Below are 16,044 nucleotides of genomic sequence, written 5' to 3'. Positions count from 1 at the left end.
AAATGAGCAGAAACTTGCAACAGAGACCACAAAAGACCCGGGGGTCGTTAAAGTGGATTGCTTTGCTTTGCTTTTCCTAGACCTACCTTCATTTGTACATATGGACTCAGAATCACCTGCTGAGCAAATGTCTGTGTGTTTTGCTGTATGTAGCTCGGTATGTAGACATGTGTACCGAATCAATGTCACTGGAATATCTCGTCACTGGCTGAACCGATTTTGACCGTATTGGCCTCATTCGATTCGTCTTGAGGTCCCATAAGTCCCTATTGAAATTCATGAGATTTAGTAAAGCACATCAAAAGTTATTCTTAACAAACTGCTGCATATAAATTTCACAATTTGCAAAAAAGGGAGGTTTTTGCATGGAAACCTGCCATATCATATATTTTTAGAAAGTTCTGAAATGACCTTTCTTATGGATTAATAATTTTCAAGATCTGACTTACCTATCTAAAATTACAAGCAGTTTAGAAAATGCTCTGAAATTACATAACCTCAATCTATTTCCCCACTGTGGTGTAAGTACTATGTTGACAAAAAGTCTGAAGGCAGTCTGTTTTTTTTTTAATCATCACTTATTTTTGTTAGGACCTATTTGGTGCTGCGATCACGTTAGGGGCAATCCATAAACCATATGGACACTTTAGGGGGGTTGGAATCATTCTATAAATGAGAGGAAGGCACCAACCACCTAAAGGTGGATTAAGTAACGTTTTTATAGAGTATAGCGTTTTTAAGTCATAACTACTTTTAGGTATAAACAATTGGTTCAATTTTCAATGTTAAAAATTGAAACTTGGCGAAATTTTCTGATCTTTTTAAAAAAAGTTTAAAAGTATAAGGATTTACTTTTGAACAGGTCTTAAATTTAAAAAATATTCCTTATTTTATATTTTAGACCAAATTATTAAAAAAAAACCTCACTTTGCCGGAGACACCAAAACGATCTGAAAATCCCTTCTTAAGATACATAATTTCATACATTAAACTAACCCATTTTGTCCCCAAAATTGTATAAAGACATGTATGAAATAATTAATGATGAAAAAAGACAGAGTGAATGCAAGGACAAAGTTTCATCCAAAGCAATAAATCAAGAGTTTTTTTTTATAGGTCCTATACTGCCGTTCTACGCATAATTGTCCCATGTCAGTTTTGGACGATTTTGACTTTATGACATTTTAAAGTTTAGTTTGATGTGTACTTTATGAAAAGCACATACAATCTGGTACTTTGTTCGGAAACTCATTAAGAGACAGTATTTGTAAATATTGCTCGGTTTGTTCTAGAGGTCGTATCGAGGTGCTCCGATTTGGATGAAACTTTCAGCGTTTGTTTGTCTATGCATGAGATGAACTCATGCCAAATATGAGCCCTCTACGACAAAGGGAAGTGGGGTAAAACGGGCTTTGAAGTTTGAGGTCGAAAAAACATAAAAAATCTTAAAATTGCTCGCATTTCCGTAAAACTTCTTCAATTCCAACTCTCTTAGATGCATTCGAAAGGTCTTTTGAAGCACTTCAAAATGTGCCATAGACATCCAAGATTGGTTCAACTTTTTCTCTTAGCTTTTGCAAATTACTGTCAAAAATGTATTTTTTTTAAAACCTTCATATCTTTTTGCAACAGCCTCCAACACCCATACTCTCATAGGTCAAAAGATAGGTAATTTCATGGACTATAAGCCTACGGTATTAACTTTTTGGCCAATCGCAGTTTTTCTCATAGTTTTTCGATTTTTCTATAACAAACATTTTACAACGTTAGTTTTTGCCCTGTAGGCCGCCAAAGCGCCACTTTTTGGTCTCAATTTTGTCATATTCGGAATCCTCGGACAATTTCACGTAAGTTAGAAGTATTGGAGTTGTAAATTTGATTTTAAAAAATAATTAAATAAAGCATTTTTGAAAAAAAGTTAGATTTGGTTTATTCTGTGATCAATACGTCAAATGCTGTATCAAGTAGGCGAATATCTGTTTTACCCCTAATCTGACAAAATGTAAAAAAATATTTTTATTTATTCCAAATGGCATTTTTTTCAATCAAATTTACAACTCCAATACTTCTAACTTACGTGAAATTGTCCGAGGATTCCGAATATGACAAAATTGAGACCAAAAAGTGCCGTCTTCTTGGCCTACAGGGCAAAAACTAACGTTGTAAAATGTTTGTTCTAGAAAAATCGTAAAACTATGAGAAAAACTGCGATTGGCCAAAAAGTTAATACCGTAGGCTTATAGTCCATGAAATTCCCTAACTTTTGACCTATGGGAGTATGGGTGTTGGAGGCTGTTGCCAAAAGTTATTAAGGTTTTAAAAAAATCCATTTTTAACAGTAATTTGCAAAAGCTATAAGAAAAAGTCAAACCAATCCTGGATGTCTATAGCACATTTTGAAGGGCTTCAAAATACCTTTCGAATGCATCTAAGAGAGTTGGAATTGATGAAGTTTTACGGAAATGCGAGCAATTTTAAGATTTTTTATGTTTTTTCGACCTCAAACTTCAATGCCTGTTTTACCCCACTTCCCTTTGTCGTAGAGGGCTCATGAGTTCATCTCATGTATAGACAAACAAACCCTGAAAGTTTCATCCAAATCGGAGCACCTCGATACGACCTGTTTCACATCGGTTAAAAACTCGCTCTTAAAAACAACACCAAGTCTGTTTGTCCCATCGTTAAACTTCTACGCATAATTGTCCCACCAAGTATTTTCTTACACGGAATCATTAGTTTTACTGACTTGTTTACCTGTTGTATAGCAAGAGAATCACAAATAAGGGCCATAAACTGCTAACTGGGGCGATTAGGGACACATAGGGCGAATAGGAACCCACGGGACAATTATGCGTAGAAACACAGAAATCGGTCGAAAAATTTCAATCGCGTTTTTCTCTGTTTGTTGCACTTTTTTGAACATGGGACAATTATGCGTAGAACGGCAGTATAAACATATGAAACACAAAAGTTTATAGTTCGGGTGAGGTTTCAAAAAGCCGTAACAGCCACCGTGACCTCCGACACTAATATTGGTTTTTCTCCAAATTGTAACAAAATTTCAATTATTTTTAGTTTGAGGCACTTGAAAGACGTGTATGTTACGTTTTTCGTGAGTAGGTTGAATACCGATGCAAAAAAGGCTTTGTTTACCATTGGCTCTTAGGTCTTTTTGAAAACTAATCTGAACTACTCAAAAACCATACAAAGAAAGCTAACCCGAATAAAATTATATGATGATTTGTATTGTCAAAACCATGAAGTTACAATAGATATTATAATATTTATGGTAAGTTTATGGTTGATTTTTTTTTACTTCATTGGAATGACGATAAAGTTATCGTAGATTTCATAGTTACAGCAAATTTCATGGTTTTGTTATTGGCAATGTAATAAATTGAAACAATAAAACTACTGTACATTTCATGAATACAGCAAATATTATGGTTTTGTTATTGGAAATCTCATAACGCATTTTTTCCAATTTTTTGTTACAGTAAGTTTCATTGTAATGTTATAGTTGCATAGTGTGAACTTTTTTTGAACGATTTTTTTAAATAATGCGAATCATGTAATAAAAGTATTGAAAATATAAAAATATAAAAATATTAAAATATTAAAATATTAAAATATTAAAATATTTAAATATTTAAATATTTAAATATTTAAATATTTAAATATTAAAAAATTAAAATATTAAAACATTAAAAAATTAAAATATTAAAATATTAAAATATTAAAATATTAAAATATTAAAATATTAAAATATTACAATATTAAAATATTAAAATATTAAAATATTAAAATATTAAAATATAAAAATATTAAAATATAAAAATATTAAAATATTAAAATATTAAAATATAAAAATATTAAAATATTAAAATATTAAAACATTAAAATATTAAAATATTAAAATATTAAAATATTAAAATATTAAAATATTAAAAAATTAAAATATTAAAATATTAAAATATTAAAAAATTAAAATATTAAAATATTAAAATATTAAAATATTAAAATATTAAAATATTAAAATATTAAAATATTAAAATATTAAAATATTAAAATATTAAAATATTAAAATATTAAAATATTAAAATATTAAAATATTAAAATATTTAAATATTTAAATATTAAAATATTAAAATATTAAAATATTAAAATATTAAAACATTAAAATATTAAAATATTAAAATATTAAAATATTAAAAAATAAAAATATTAAAATATTAAAATATTCAAACATTTAAACATTTAAACATTTAAACATTTAAACATTTAAACATTTAAACATTTAAACATTTAAACATTTAAACATTTAAACATTTAAACATTTAAACATTTAAACATTTAAACATTTAAACATTTAAACATTTAAACATTTAAACATTTAAACATTTAAACATTTAAACATTTAAACATTTAAACATTTAAACATTTAAACATTTAAACATTTAAACATTTAAACATTTAAACATTTAAACATTTAAACATTTAAACATTTAAACATTTAAACATTTAAACATTTAAACATTTAAACATTTAAACATTTAAACATTTAAACATTTAAACATTTAAACATTTAAACATTTAAACATTTAAACATTTAATCATTTAAACATTTAAACATTTAAACATTTAAACATTTAAACATTTAAACATTTAAACATTTAAACATTTAAACATTTAAACATTTAAACATTTAAACATTTAAACATTTAAACATTTAAACATTTAAACATTTAAACATTTAAACATTTAAACATTTAAACATTTAAACATTTAAACATTTAAACATTTAAACATTTAAACATTTAAACATTTAAACATTTAAACATTTAAACATTTAAACATTTTTATTCAATAATTGAAACGGCAAAAAATATTAAAGATCACAAAACGAACACACCATGACACCTAAATTGGGCGACGCTCCCCTAACGAACGCACCATGACACCTAAACTGGGCGACGCTCCCCTAATGAACGTACCATGGCGAGCTCTCATTTGTTTTCAATCGCGCGCGTGTTCGATCATGTTTGTGTCGATCGTGTTTGGCCGCTGTTTAATCGAAAAAGTGTTAGTGAAATCGCGTGTGTTCGTGAAAAAGGCAACATCCGGCGTTTGTCCAACACGGTCTTGGACAAATTTGCCGGGTGATCGAACCGGAACGGCTCTGGGATGGCGGAACTTTTTCATATTTGGGTGAGTATAAGGAGTTTTGTTGAACTTGGAGAGGGCGGAATCGCCCCGCAACAGCAGCAGGCAAATTTCCCAAGCTATTGGTTGATGCACAAAGTGATTTGTTTACCTTTTTTTGGTACTCTCCGCAAACTTCAAGCCATACAAAATTGTTGCCGAATCTTTTACGGGAGAGATCCGGAGAAAGATCCGGCAGCAATTTGTTTTGATTTGACGTTTGCTGAGGGTGCGGACAAGTTTGGTTATCTTCAAAAGAGAATGTTCAAGGTCAGCAAGAGAGCAATGGTCTGAACAAACTGTGTGTGTTCCTCTTTTTTTACAGGGACTTCTTCTACCAGGTCCGGCGCCTGCTGCGGACACTTCCGGCCGGATTTGTTCAGGATGGTCGTTTCGTCTGGAGGCGAAAATCGTTAGGTAAGTTGTGTGTTGATGCTCAACGGTGAACGTCCAAACAACGGTCAAGGAAAAGGTCACGAAAAGAATTTTGTTGAGTGGTACGCAACTGAAAAATAATAGAAACAGAAAGTAGCGTTTGACGTTTATTGGCACGGTGCCTGTGTGTGTGTGTGTGTTTTTTTTTAAATAGAATTTGCAAATTTGAATGCTACTGATTATTACAAATGTTCATATAATTTTGTTTGGAAATTCGGAAATTCGGAAATTAGGAAATTCGGAAATTCGGAAATTAGGAAATTAGGAAATTAGGAAATTAGGAAATTAAGAAATTAGGAAATTAGGGAATTAGGAAATTAGGAAATTAGGAAATTAGGAAATTCGGAAATCAGGAAATTAGTAAATTTGGAAATTAGGCAATTAGGAAATTAAGAAATTAGGAAATAAGGAAATTAGGAAATTAGGCAATTAGGAAATTAGGAAATTAGGAAATAAGGCAATTAGGAAATTAGAAAATTAGGAAATTAGGAAATAAGGAAATTAAGAAATTAGGAAATAAGGAAATTAGGAAATTAGGCAATTAGGAAATTAGGAAATTAGGAGATTAGGAAATTAGGAAATTAGGAGATTAGGAAATTAGGAAATTAGGAAATAAGGAAATAAGGCAATTAGGAAATAAGGAAATTGGGCAATTAGGAAATTAGGAAATTAGGAAATTGGGCAATTAGGAAATTAGGAAATTAGGAAATTAGGAAATTAGGAAATAAGGAAATTAAGAAATTAGGAAATAAGGAAATTAGGAAATTAGGCAATTAGGAAATTAGGAAATTAGGAGATTAGGAAATTAGGAAATTAGGAGATTAGGAAATTAGGAAATTAGGAAATAAGGAAATAAGGCAATTAGGAAATAAGGAAATTGGGCAATTAGGAAATTAGGAAATTAGGAAATTGGGCAATTAGGAAATTAGGAAATTAGGAAATTAGGAAATTAGGAAATTGGGAAATTGGGAAATTAGGAAATTAGGAAATTAGGAAATTAGGAAAACAGGAATTTAGGAAATTAGGATATTAGGAAATTCGGAAATTCGGAAATTAGAAAAATTCGGAAATTCGGAAATAAGGAAATTTAGAAATTAGAAAATTAGGAAATTAGGAAATTGGGCAATTAGAAAAATTAGGAAATAAGGAAATTAGGAAATAAGGAAATTGGGCAATTAGGAAATTAGGAAATAAGAAAATTAGGAAATTAGGAAATTAGGAAATTAGGAAATTAGGAAATGAGGAAATCAGGAAATTAGGAAATTTGGAAATTAGGCAATTAGGAAATTCGGAAATTAGGAAATTTAGAAATTAGAAAATTAGAAAATTAGGAAATTAGGAAATTATGAAATTAGGAAATTAGGAAATTAGGAGATTAGGAAATTAGGATATTAGGAAATTGGGCAATTAGGAAATTAGGAAATAAGGAAATTAGGAAATTGGGCAATTAGGAAATTAGGAAATAAGGAAATTAGAAAATTAGGAAATTAGGAAATTGGGCTATTAGGAAATAAGGAAATAAGGAAATAAGGAAATTAGGAAATTAGGAAATTAGGAAATTGGGCAATTAGGAAATTAGGAAATAAGGAAATAAGGAAATTAGGAAATTAGGAAATTAGGAAATTAGGATATTAGGAAATTCGGAAATAAGAAAAATTCGGAAATTCGGAAATTAGGAAATTTAGAAATTAGAAAATAGGAAATTAGAAAATTAGGAAATTAGGAAATTTGGAAATTGGGAAATTAAGAAATTAAAAAATTTAACATTTAAAAAATTACAAAATTAGGAAATTCGGATATTCGGAAATTCGGAAATTAGGAAATTAATAAATTAAGAAATTTAGAAATTTATAAATTTAGAAATTAAGAAATTAAGAAATTTAGAAATTAAGAAATAACAAAATTAGAAAATTAGGGAATAAGGAAATTAGGAAATTAGGAAATCAGGAAATTAGGAAATCAGGAAATCAGGAAATTAGTAAATTAGGAAATTAGGAAGTTAGGAATTCAGCCAATTAGGAAATTAGGAAATTAGAAAATTAGAAAATTAGAAAATTAAAAAATTAGAACATTAGAAAATAAGAAAATTAGAAAATTAGAAAATTAGAAAATTAGAAAATTAGAAAATTAGAAAATTAGAAAATTATAAATTTAGAAAATTAGAAAATTAGGAAATTAGAAAATTAGGAAATCAGGATATTAAGAAATTAGGAAATAAAGAAATTAGGAAATTGAGTTATTAAGAATTTAGTAATTTTAGAATTTTAGAATTTTAGAATTTTAGAATTTTAGAATTTTAGAATTTTAGAATTTTAGAATTTTAGAATTTTAGAATTTTAGAATTTTAGAATTTTAGAATTTTAGAATTTTAGAATTTTAGAATTTTAGAATTTTAGAATTTTAGAATTTTAGAATTTTAGAATTTTAGAATTTTAGAATTTTAGAATTTTAGAATTTTAGAATTTTAGAATTTTAGAATTTTAGAATTTTAGAATTTTAGAATTTTAGAATTTTAGAATTTTAGAATTTTAGAATTTTAGAATTTTAGAATTTTAGAATTTTAGAATTTTAGAATTTTAGAATTTTAGAATTTTAGAATTTTAGAATTTTAGAATTTTAGAATTTTAGAATTTTAGAATTTTAGAATTTTAGAATTTTAGAATTTTAGAATTTTAGAATTTTAGAATTTTAGAATTTTAGAATTTTAGAATTTTAGAATTTTAGAATTTTAGAATTTTAGAATTTTAGAATTTTAGAATTTTAGAATTTTAGAATTTTAGAATTTTAGAATTTTAGAATTTTAGAATTTTAGAATTTTAGAATTTTAGAATTTTAGAATTTTAGAATTTTAGAATTTTAGAATTTTAGAATTTTAGAATTTTAGAATTTTAGAATTTTAGAATTTTAGAATTTTAGAATTTTAGAATTTTAGAATTTTAGAATTTTAGAATTTTAGAATTTTAGAATTTTAGAATTTTAGAATTTTAGAATTTTAGAATTTTAGAATTTTAGTTACAGCTAATTTAATAGCATTTGTACCGAAACAAACATATGAAAATATTCCCTGTGTCTAATTTAGTGTGTTTCTCTTTTACAGGGGCCTATTCCACTGAGGATTGTGCTTCATAAATACGCGAGAGTTCATCCCAAGTACGAAGCAGTAGTTCCGGCACCGGCTACAAATATTTCGAATAACGTCAGAAAGTTCGGATTGAAGCAGAATATTAAAAGAAAACGACGCGGAAAAAAGGACTATTTTTTTAAATCAACGAAAAAAACTATAAAAATACAATAAAACTTACCGTATTGACCATTAATTTCAATGTATAAATCTATGTTTAACAGCACAATTTAGTGGAGAGAAAAAAATAAATACAATGAAAATACTATGAATCATACTGTAGTTATTATTTATTTCAATGTACGAATATAGTTTAAACCGTACTATTTAGTATGGAAAAATCCATGAAGAACTGTGAATTTACTGTGCAAACCATTGTAATGATTACTGTTTTTATTATAAAGGTATGATGTTTTCTATGGTCAGGGTAATTTTTTGGACGGAAAAGGCATCAATGAAAATACGGTAGAATATATAGTTTTTGGTTTTTTTTTGTATGGGGAAAAGTCGAAATTTTTATGGTGACTGTGCCTAACAATACCCCTTTTTTATAGTAATTTCCCAAAATAAGATATATTCTATGGTGAAAAAACATAAAGGCTACTGTAGAATCATGGTAAAAATAACCATAGAATTTATCGTGTGATAACCATAAAATCGACTGTTAGTTTATAGTAAAACTTTATGCGGGAAGAAAGGAACAACAAATTTGAAAAAAAAAAAAAACATAGAAAGCTTATAATACTAAAACTTGAAAAATACAAAAATCACAATAAAAAAATGATACAAGAATGAAGCTCCTATTTTGAAAAACCCGCATAAAATTATATGATGATTTGCACTGTTAAAACCATGCAGTTACAATAGATATCATAATATCTATGGTAAGTTTATTGTTGACTTTTTCGAACTTTATTGGAATGAAGATAGAGCTACCTTAAAATTCATGATTACAGCAAATATTATGGTTCTGTTATTGGAAATCTCATAATGCATTTTTTTCAATTATTTTTTACAGTAAGTTTCATTGTTATATTTTAAATACAAAACATCACAATCTACGTTGACAAGCTCAAATCAAATAAAATCAAATTATTAAAATATTAAAGTACTTAAATATTAAAATATTAAACTATTTTCATTTAAAAAGTATTGAAATACTAAAATATTAAACTATTTTTATAAAAAATATTTTGAAAAATTAAGATGTTAAAAAATTGAAACATTGAAATATTAAAAAATAAATAAATTTTAAAATATTAAATATCAAAAGAGTCGAAAATAGAAATATTTCAGTAATAAAATATTCGTAAAATAATTATATGGCAACACAAAAAATATTAGATTTTTTCGAAATTTTAACATTTTAGAATTAAATGTTGTTTGATTGCTTCTACACATTGTGAAGTTTTGATACTCTGACACTTTATATTTTTTGATTTTATTACACTCAAACTCCGATGGTTTGACACCAACTGTTGTCAAACCAACGGGGTCACTTTTTAGTTTGACACCCCTTTTACATGGAGTTCACATACACTACCAAACGTTCGTTTTGATAGTGTGCGTGAGCGCCGTGTAAAAAGAGACAGTTTATCGCTTTTCAGTTTGTTTTTTTTTTTAAACGAAATAGTGACCAACCACCGGGAGTTGAGTGTATTGAAACATTTAAACATTTAAACATTTAAACATTTAAACATTTAAACATTTAAACATTTAAACATTTAAACATTTAAACATTTAAACATTTAAACATTTAAACATTTAAACATTTAAACATTTAAACAATTAAATATATAAATTTTTTTTCGAAAAATAAATATTACTGCGGGCGTTAATAATTAGAGTTCATTGCTCCGGCAGAAGTCTCAGCGGTTAGTCGTGTTTTTTCGCGGTGTGTTTGGTGCGTTTTTCACGGCGATTCCGAGGCGTGTGCGAGCGGACAAGCCCGTTCCGGTGGTCAGAGAGGCCACAATCTGGTCGTCGTGGACACGGCGGCGGTGCAGCAGCGGAAGAGGAACGAGTTCCTGCATCCGAGCAGCAGCAGCAGGAGGAGTCAGCAGCAGCGGCCGCGGAGGCAGCTGAGGCGAGAGACGGTCGTTGGTCGGTGGAAACGGCCCCGGAGAGTCGACTGCGGTCGGCGGACCAGTTTTCGGCCAGGCCAGGTCGGAGACAACCCCGTTGTTTACGTGGCTGGCAGCAGGCAGCACAACAACAACAACAACAAGCGCGCGCAAACGAGCTTCCCGCGCATCCCGCTGCGGGCGGCAGCCAGTGCGGCCAGTTCGGCGGTGAGTGCGAAAGGCGAGTTTTTTGTTTGCTTTTAGTTTTTTTTTTTTCTCATAGTTTTTTTTTTCCTGTTAGATTTTTTTCTCATTTCTTCTGCGTTATTTTAGTCTTATTTTTGGTTTGATTAGTTTTCTTCCGTTTTTTCCTCAATCATGGATCCGACCGAGTCGGAACACGAGGAATCTGATTTCGATTCATCCATTGATGGTGACGAGGACGTGGAAATGAAGGACTCTGTCTCGGGAGTTCCTTCAAACACCACCAACAGGGACCACTTCCTGAAGGATAAGGATGCTGACGGTAAAGGGGGATCCACGGACGGGTCTAAGAGGAAGAAGCGAAAGCGTCCTAAATCAGATCCGAATCCGGTTCCCCCTCAACCACCGATTCCTCCCTTGACTCCAGACCCGATTCCCCCCTTGACTCCAAACCCAATTCCTTCTCCCAATCCAGATCCAATTCCTCCTAAAACACCGGTGCCGAATCCGGATCCAAATCCCCCACCGCTCCTGAATCCTCATTCCCAAAAACCGATTCCTCGTCCTCGTCAGTATCAAGAGGGATCGCAAACGGAATGGGTGGTCTTCTTCCGGCCCAAACAGAAGCCGTTAAACTTTGTACAGATCACCAAGGATTTGCAGAAGCACTATCCTGGGGTGGTCGAATGTACCAAGCTGAACAAGAGCAAGCTCCGCGTGATCGTGAACTCCGCGGTGCAAGCTAATCAGATCGTAACTGATCTGCGGTTCAGCATTGAGTACCGTGTTTGGATTCCGGCCCACAAAGTCGAAATCGACGGCGTGGTGACCGATGACAGTCTGTCGCTTGTCGACCTCTCAAGGGCGGTGGGACGCTTCAAGAACCCTAAACTTCCAGCTGTGGAGGTACTCGAGTGCCGGCAACTGGGCAACGTCACCACCGAGGGTGGCCAGAAGAAGTTCATTCCTTCTGCCTCGTTCCGGGTGACTTTTGCAGGGTCAGCTCTGCCGGACTACATTGAGCTGTACAAGCTTCGGCTTCCAGTTCGATTGTACGTTCCGCGAGTGATGAGCTGCGAAAACTGCCAGCAGTTGGGACACACCAAGACCTACTGCAGCAACAAGAGCAAGTGCTCAAAGTGCGCCGGCCCCCACAAGGACGTGGATTGCCAAAAGCAGGCTGAAAAATGCCTGCTTTGTGGCGGGGAACCGCACAAAACTCGACAGTGCCCAAAGTACAAGGAGCGCGAGGACAAGATGAAGCGATCCTTGAGGGAACGCTCCAAGAAGTCCTTCGCGGAAATCCTTAGTCAGGTGACCCACCCCAATCGCTTCGCTCCTTTGGCGGACGAAGATTCGGGGGACGAAGATTCCGATGTGGAGGTCCTCTTCCAGAGAGACGAGGAAAGTGACTCTTCCGGACCAAACCCGAAGCGCAACAAGGCTTCCAAGTCCAGGAAAGCCGCTGGCGGCAAGGGTAAGGAAAGTGACTCGTTGAACTTCGAGGAGGATTTTCCTTTCGGTCCGTCGGGTAAGCCCGCTCCGAAGCCGGCACCGAAGCCGACACCGAAGCCGGCACCGATTCCTCTCAAGCCGCTGAAGCCCGTTCCCAAGCTGCCAAAGATCCCCCTAAAAACGGTTCCTCAACCGAATCCGATCACCGATGCCTTCAAAGGAGTCCTTCCTTTTTCCACAATCGTGGAATGGCTGTGCTCTTTTGTGAGTGAACCGACGCGTTTAATCATAAAGCGGTTTGAGCCTCTCGCTAGACACATCGGGAAACAGCTTGCTAGCACGACGCCCCTCTTGTCGTTCATTTCCTTTGATGGGTAATACACCAAAAACGAAAAACGGCATCTCCTTTCTACAATGGAATTGCAGAAGTTTAACCCCCAAGTTAAACGATTTTCAACAATTCGCATTCGAACGAGACTGTGATGTCTTTGCGCTGAGCGAAACGTTTCTTATCGGAGATGAGACGCCAGCTTTCCGGGGGTACAACATCATCACAGAGAGCAGGGCAGGGCCAAATAGAGGTGGAGGCGTACTGATTGGGGTCAGGAAATGCCACACTTTTAGAAAGGTCACGCTCCCGAATCTAGGAGGAATCGAAGCAGTCGCAGTACAGGCCAGGATCAGAGGACTGGACATTTGCATTGTGTCCGTCTATGTTCCCCCACAGGTGTCGTTAACTCGACAAAAGTTGTGGGGTATGCTTGAGCTGTTGCAGGCACCGCGACTGGTTCTGGGTGACTTTAATCTTCACAGCACCGAGTGGGGAAGTCACAAGACAGACCCTCAAGCATATCTGATTCATGAACTGTGCGACGACTTCCAGATGACCCTCCTAAATAGGGACAAGCAAGTTACGCGGATTGCAACACCACCAACGCCAACCACGTCCGGCACGAAGGCGAGTGCCATCGACTTGTCGCTCTGTTCCAACAGTCTGGCAGTTCTTTGTGACTGGAACGTGCTTCAAGATCCTCGTGGCAGTGATCATTTGCCGATCGCTATTCTGGTTAGCCATGGCTCACAGCAATCGACAACGGTGGAGATGCCTTACGATCTGACGCGAAATATCGACTGGAAACAGTACGCGGAGGCAGTCTCCATTGGAGTTGAGTTGCGAGCTGGGTTGGCACCGCTTGAAGAATATGCGTTTCTGGCTAATTTGATCTATGACAGTGCGTTACAAGCTCAGACAAAACCCGTCCCGGGACCGTACATCCGAACGCGCCCGCCACTTCCCTGGTGGGACAAGGAGTGTACGGATCTCTCGGCGGCCAGGTCTGAAGCTTATGTGGACTTCTGCAAGTGTGGAATCCGAGCGAACTTCCAAAAGTACAGAGCTCTTGATCGCAGGTACAGTAATACTCTGAAGCGGAAGAAGCGAATGTACTGGCGGGAGTTCGTTGAAGGACTACCAGCAGATACGTCCATGAGCACTCTGTGGCGCGTTGCGAGGGCCATGCGTAGAGGTTCCGTTCCGAACGAGAGTGTGGAAAAATCGGACAAGTGGATATTGGATTTCGCCAAGAAGGTGTGCCCGGACTCGGTGCCGACACAACCATCATTCGACGTTGTTGATGGGAGCGATTCTAATCCTCCCTTCTCGATGGTAGAGCTCTCCATAGCACTATTGACGGGCAACAACACTGCTCCTGGTCCGGACAAGATCAAGTTCAGCTTGCTGAAAAATCTTCCGGACGTCGCCAAGCAGCGTCTGTTGAATCTGTTCAACAAGTTCGTGGAGCAGAACATAATTCCACACGAATGGCGACAGGTCCGGGTGGTTGCCATTCAAAAGCCCGGTAAGCCGGCATCCGACCACAACTCGTATCGTCCAATCAGCTTGCTGTCGTGTCTACGCAAGTTGCTGGAGAAGATGATCCTCGACCGCCTCGAACCATGGATGGAACGAGAGCACTTGCTGTCTGACACGCAGTATGGCTTCCGGAGAGGCAAGGGAACAAGCGACTGTCTAGCCTTGCTGGCCACAGGGATCGACATAGCCCGTGGTAAAAAACAGCAAATGGCTTCTGTCTTCCTAGACATCAAGGGTGCATTCGATTCAGTCTCCATCGATGTGTTGGGAGTAAAGCTGCGGCGGAGCGGTCTCAATCCGACGATGTGCAACTTCCTCATCAACCTGTTGTCAGAAAAACACATGCACTTTGTGCAAGGTGATCTGGCAATCACCCGGATAAGTTACATGGGTTTGGCACAAGGCTCACGCCTTAGTCCATCCATGTATAACTTCTACGTCAGCGATATCGATGATTGCTTGACCGGAGACTGCACCCTTATACAGTACGCAGATGACGCAGTGGTTTCAATCGCTGCCAAGAAGGAAGTCGATCTGCTAGAACCCTTGCAAGATACCCTGAACAACTTGGCCCATTGGGCAGTTGGAAAGGGTATTGAATTCTCTCCGGAGAAGACGGAACTGGTCGTTTTTACGGGGAAGCATGAACCGCCGCAGCTCAATCTTTCTCTCTCGGGAAAGACTATCGAGCAGTCGGACCACTTCATGTACATGGGAACCATCTTTGATCAGAAGGGAACATGGGGGAAGCACATTAACTACCTGAAGCAAAAGTGCCTGCAAAGAACTAATTTTCTGCGCAGCGTCTCTGGCAACCGGTGGGGTGCTCATCCTTCTGACCTGCTTCGACTGTACAAGACAACGATACTCTCGGTGCTGGAATATGGCAGTTTCTGCTTCCAGTCAGCTGCGAAATCACGCTTGTTGGTTCTCCAGCGGATACAGTACCGAAGTCTTCGCATTGTCTTGGGATGCATGCACTCAACTCACAACATGACCCTCGAGGTCTTGGCGGGAGTGTTGCCTCTGCGAACTCGTTACTACGAACTGTCTTACCGGTTCCTGATCCGGTGTGATTACAGGAATAAACTGGTAATTGACAACTTTGAAACGTTGCTGAACCTTCACGTTGAGTCTCGGCGCATGCTTCTATATTATGACTTTATGTCATCGTGGGAGTGGAGCCCGAGCACAACGGTACAGCGCACGCCTCCGTTAACCAGCAGCACCCTGATTGGCTTCGACACGTCCATGAAAGCCGATACTCGCGGTATCCCAAACCATCTTCTGCGGGGAGTTGTACCGTCGATCTTCGCATCAAAGTACAACCATGTTCCTCCAAACAACAGATTCTTCACCGATGGCTCCAAGCTCGACGGCTGTACGGGCTTCGGTGTTTATCATGAATCTTATCAGCTGTTCTTTAAGCTGAAGGACCCGAGTTCGGTTTACGTCGCAGAGTTAGCCGCGGTTTACTGCGCACTGCGAATCATCGAGACCATGCCACCTGACCACTACTTCATCTTCACCGATAGCTTTAGCTCTGTTGAGGCTATCCGGACTCTGAAGCCGACCAGGGAGTCTACGTTTTTCCTCACGGAAATACGCAAGACTTTAAACAACCTGGCGGCTCAGTCCTTCAGCATCACGGTGGTATGGGTCCGCGCTCATTGCTCGATTCCGGGTAATGA

The 16,044-nt window shown here is 35.6% G+C and overlaps 1 protein-coding gene across 1 annotated transcript; it reads left to right on the top strand.

Moving 5' to 3' along the window:
- The first annotated feature begins 4,809 nt into the window (after positions 1-4,809).
- On the top strand, positions 4,810-9,033 carry LOC120418176 (uncharacterized). The gene is made up of 3 exons (XM_039580476.2): positions 4,810-5,208; positions 5,528-5,619; positions 8,735-9,033. The coding sequence occupies exons 1-3, from the start codon at positions 4,955-4,957 to the stop codon at positions 8,764-8,766; spliced, it is 378 nt and encodes a 125-aa protein (XP_039436410.1). The 5' UTR covers positions 4,810-4,954; the 3' UTR covers positions 8,767-9,033.
- The last annotated feature ends 7,011 nt before the right edge of the window (positions 9,034-16,044 follow it).

Source organism: Culex pipiens, chromosome 3, assembly GCF_016801865.2.
Source record: "Culex pipiens pallens isolate TS chromosome 3, TS_CPP_V2, whole genome shotgun sequence".
NCBI lineage: Eukaryota > Metazoa > Arthropoda > Insecta > Diptera > Culicidae > Culex > Culex pipiens.
The sequence above is the reverse complement of the archived record's forward strand: the minus strand, read 5'-3'. Positions and strand labels throughout refer to the sequence as shown.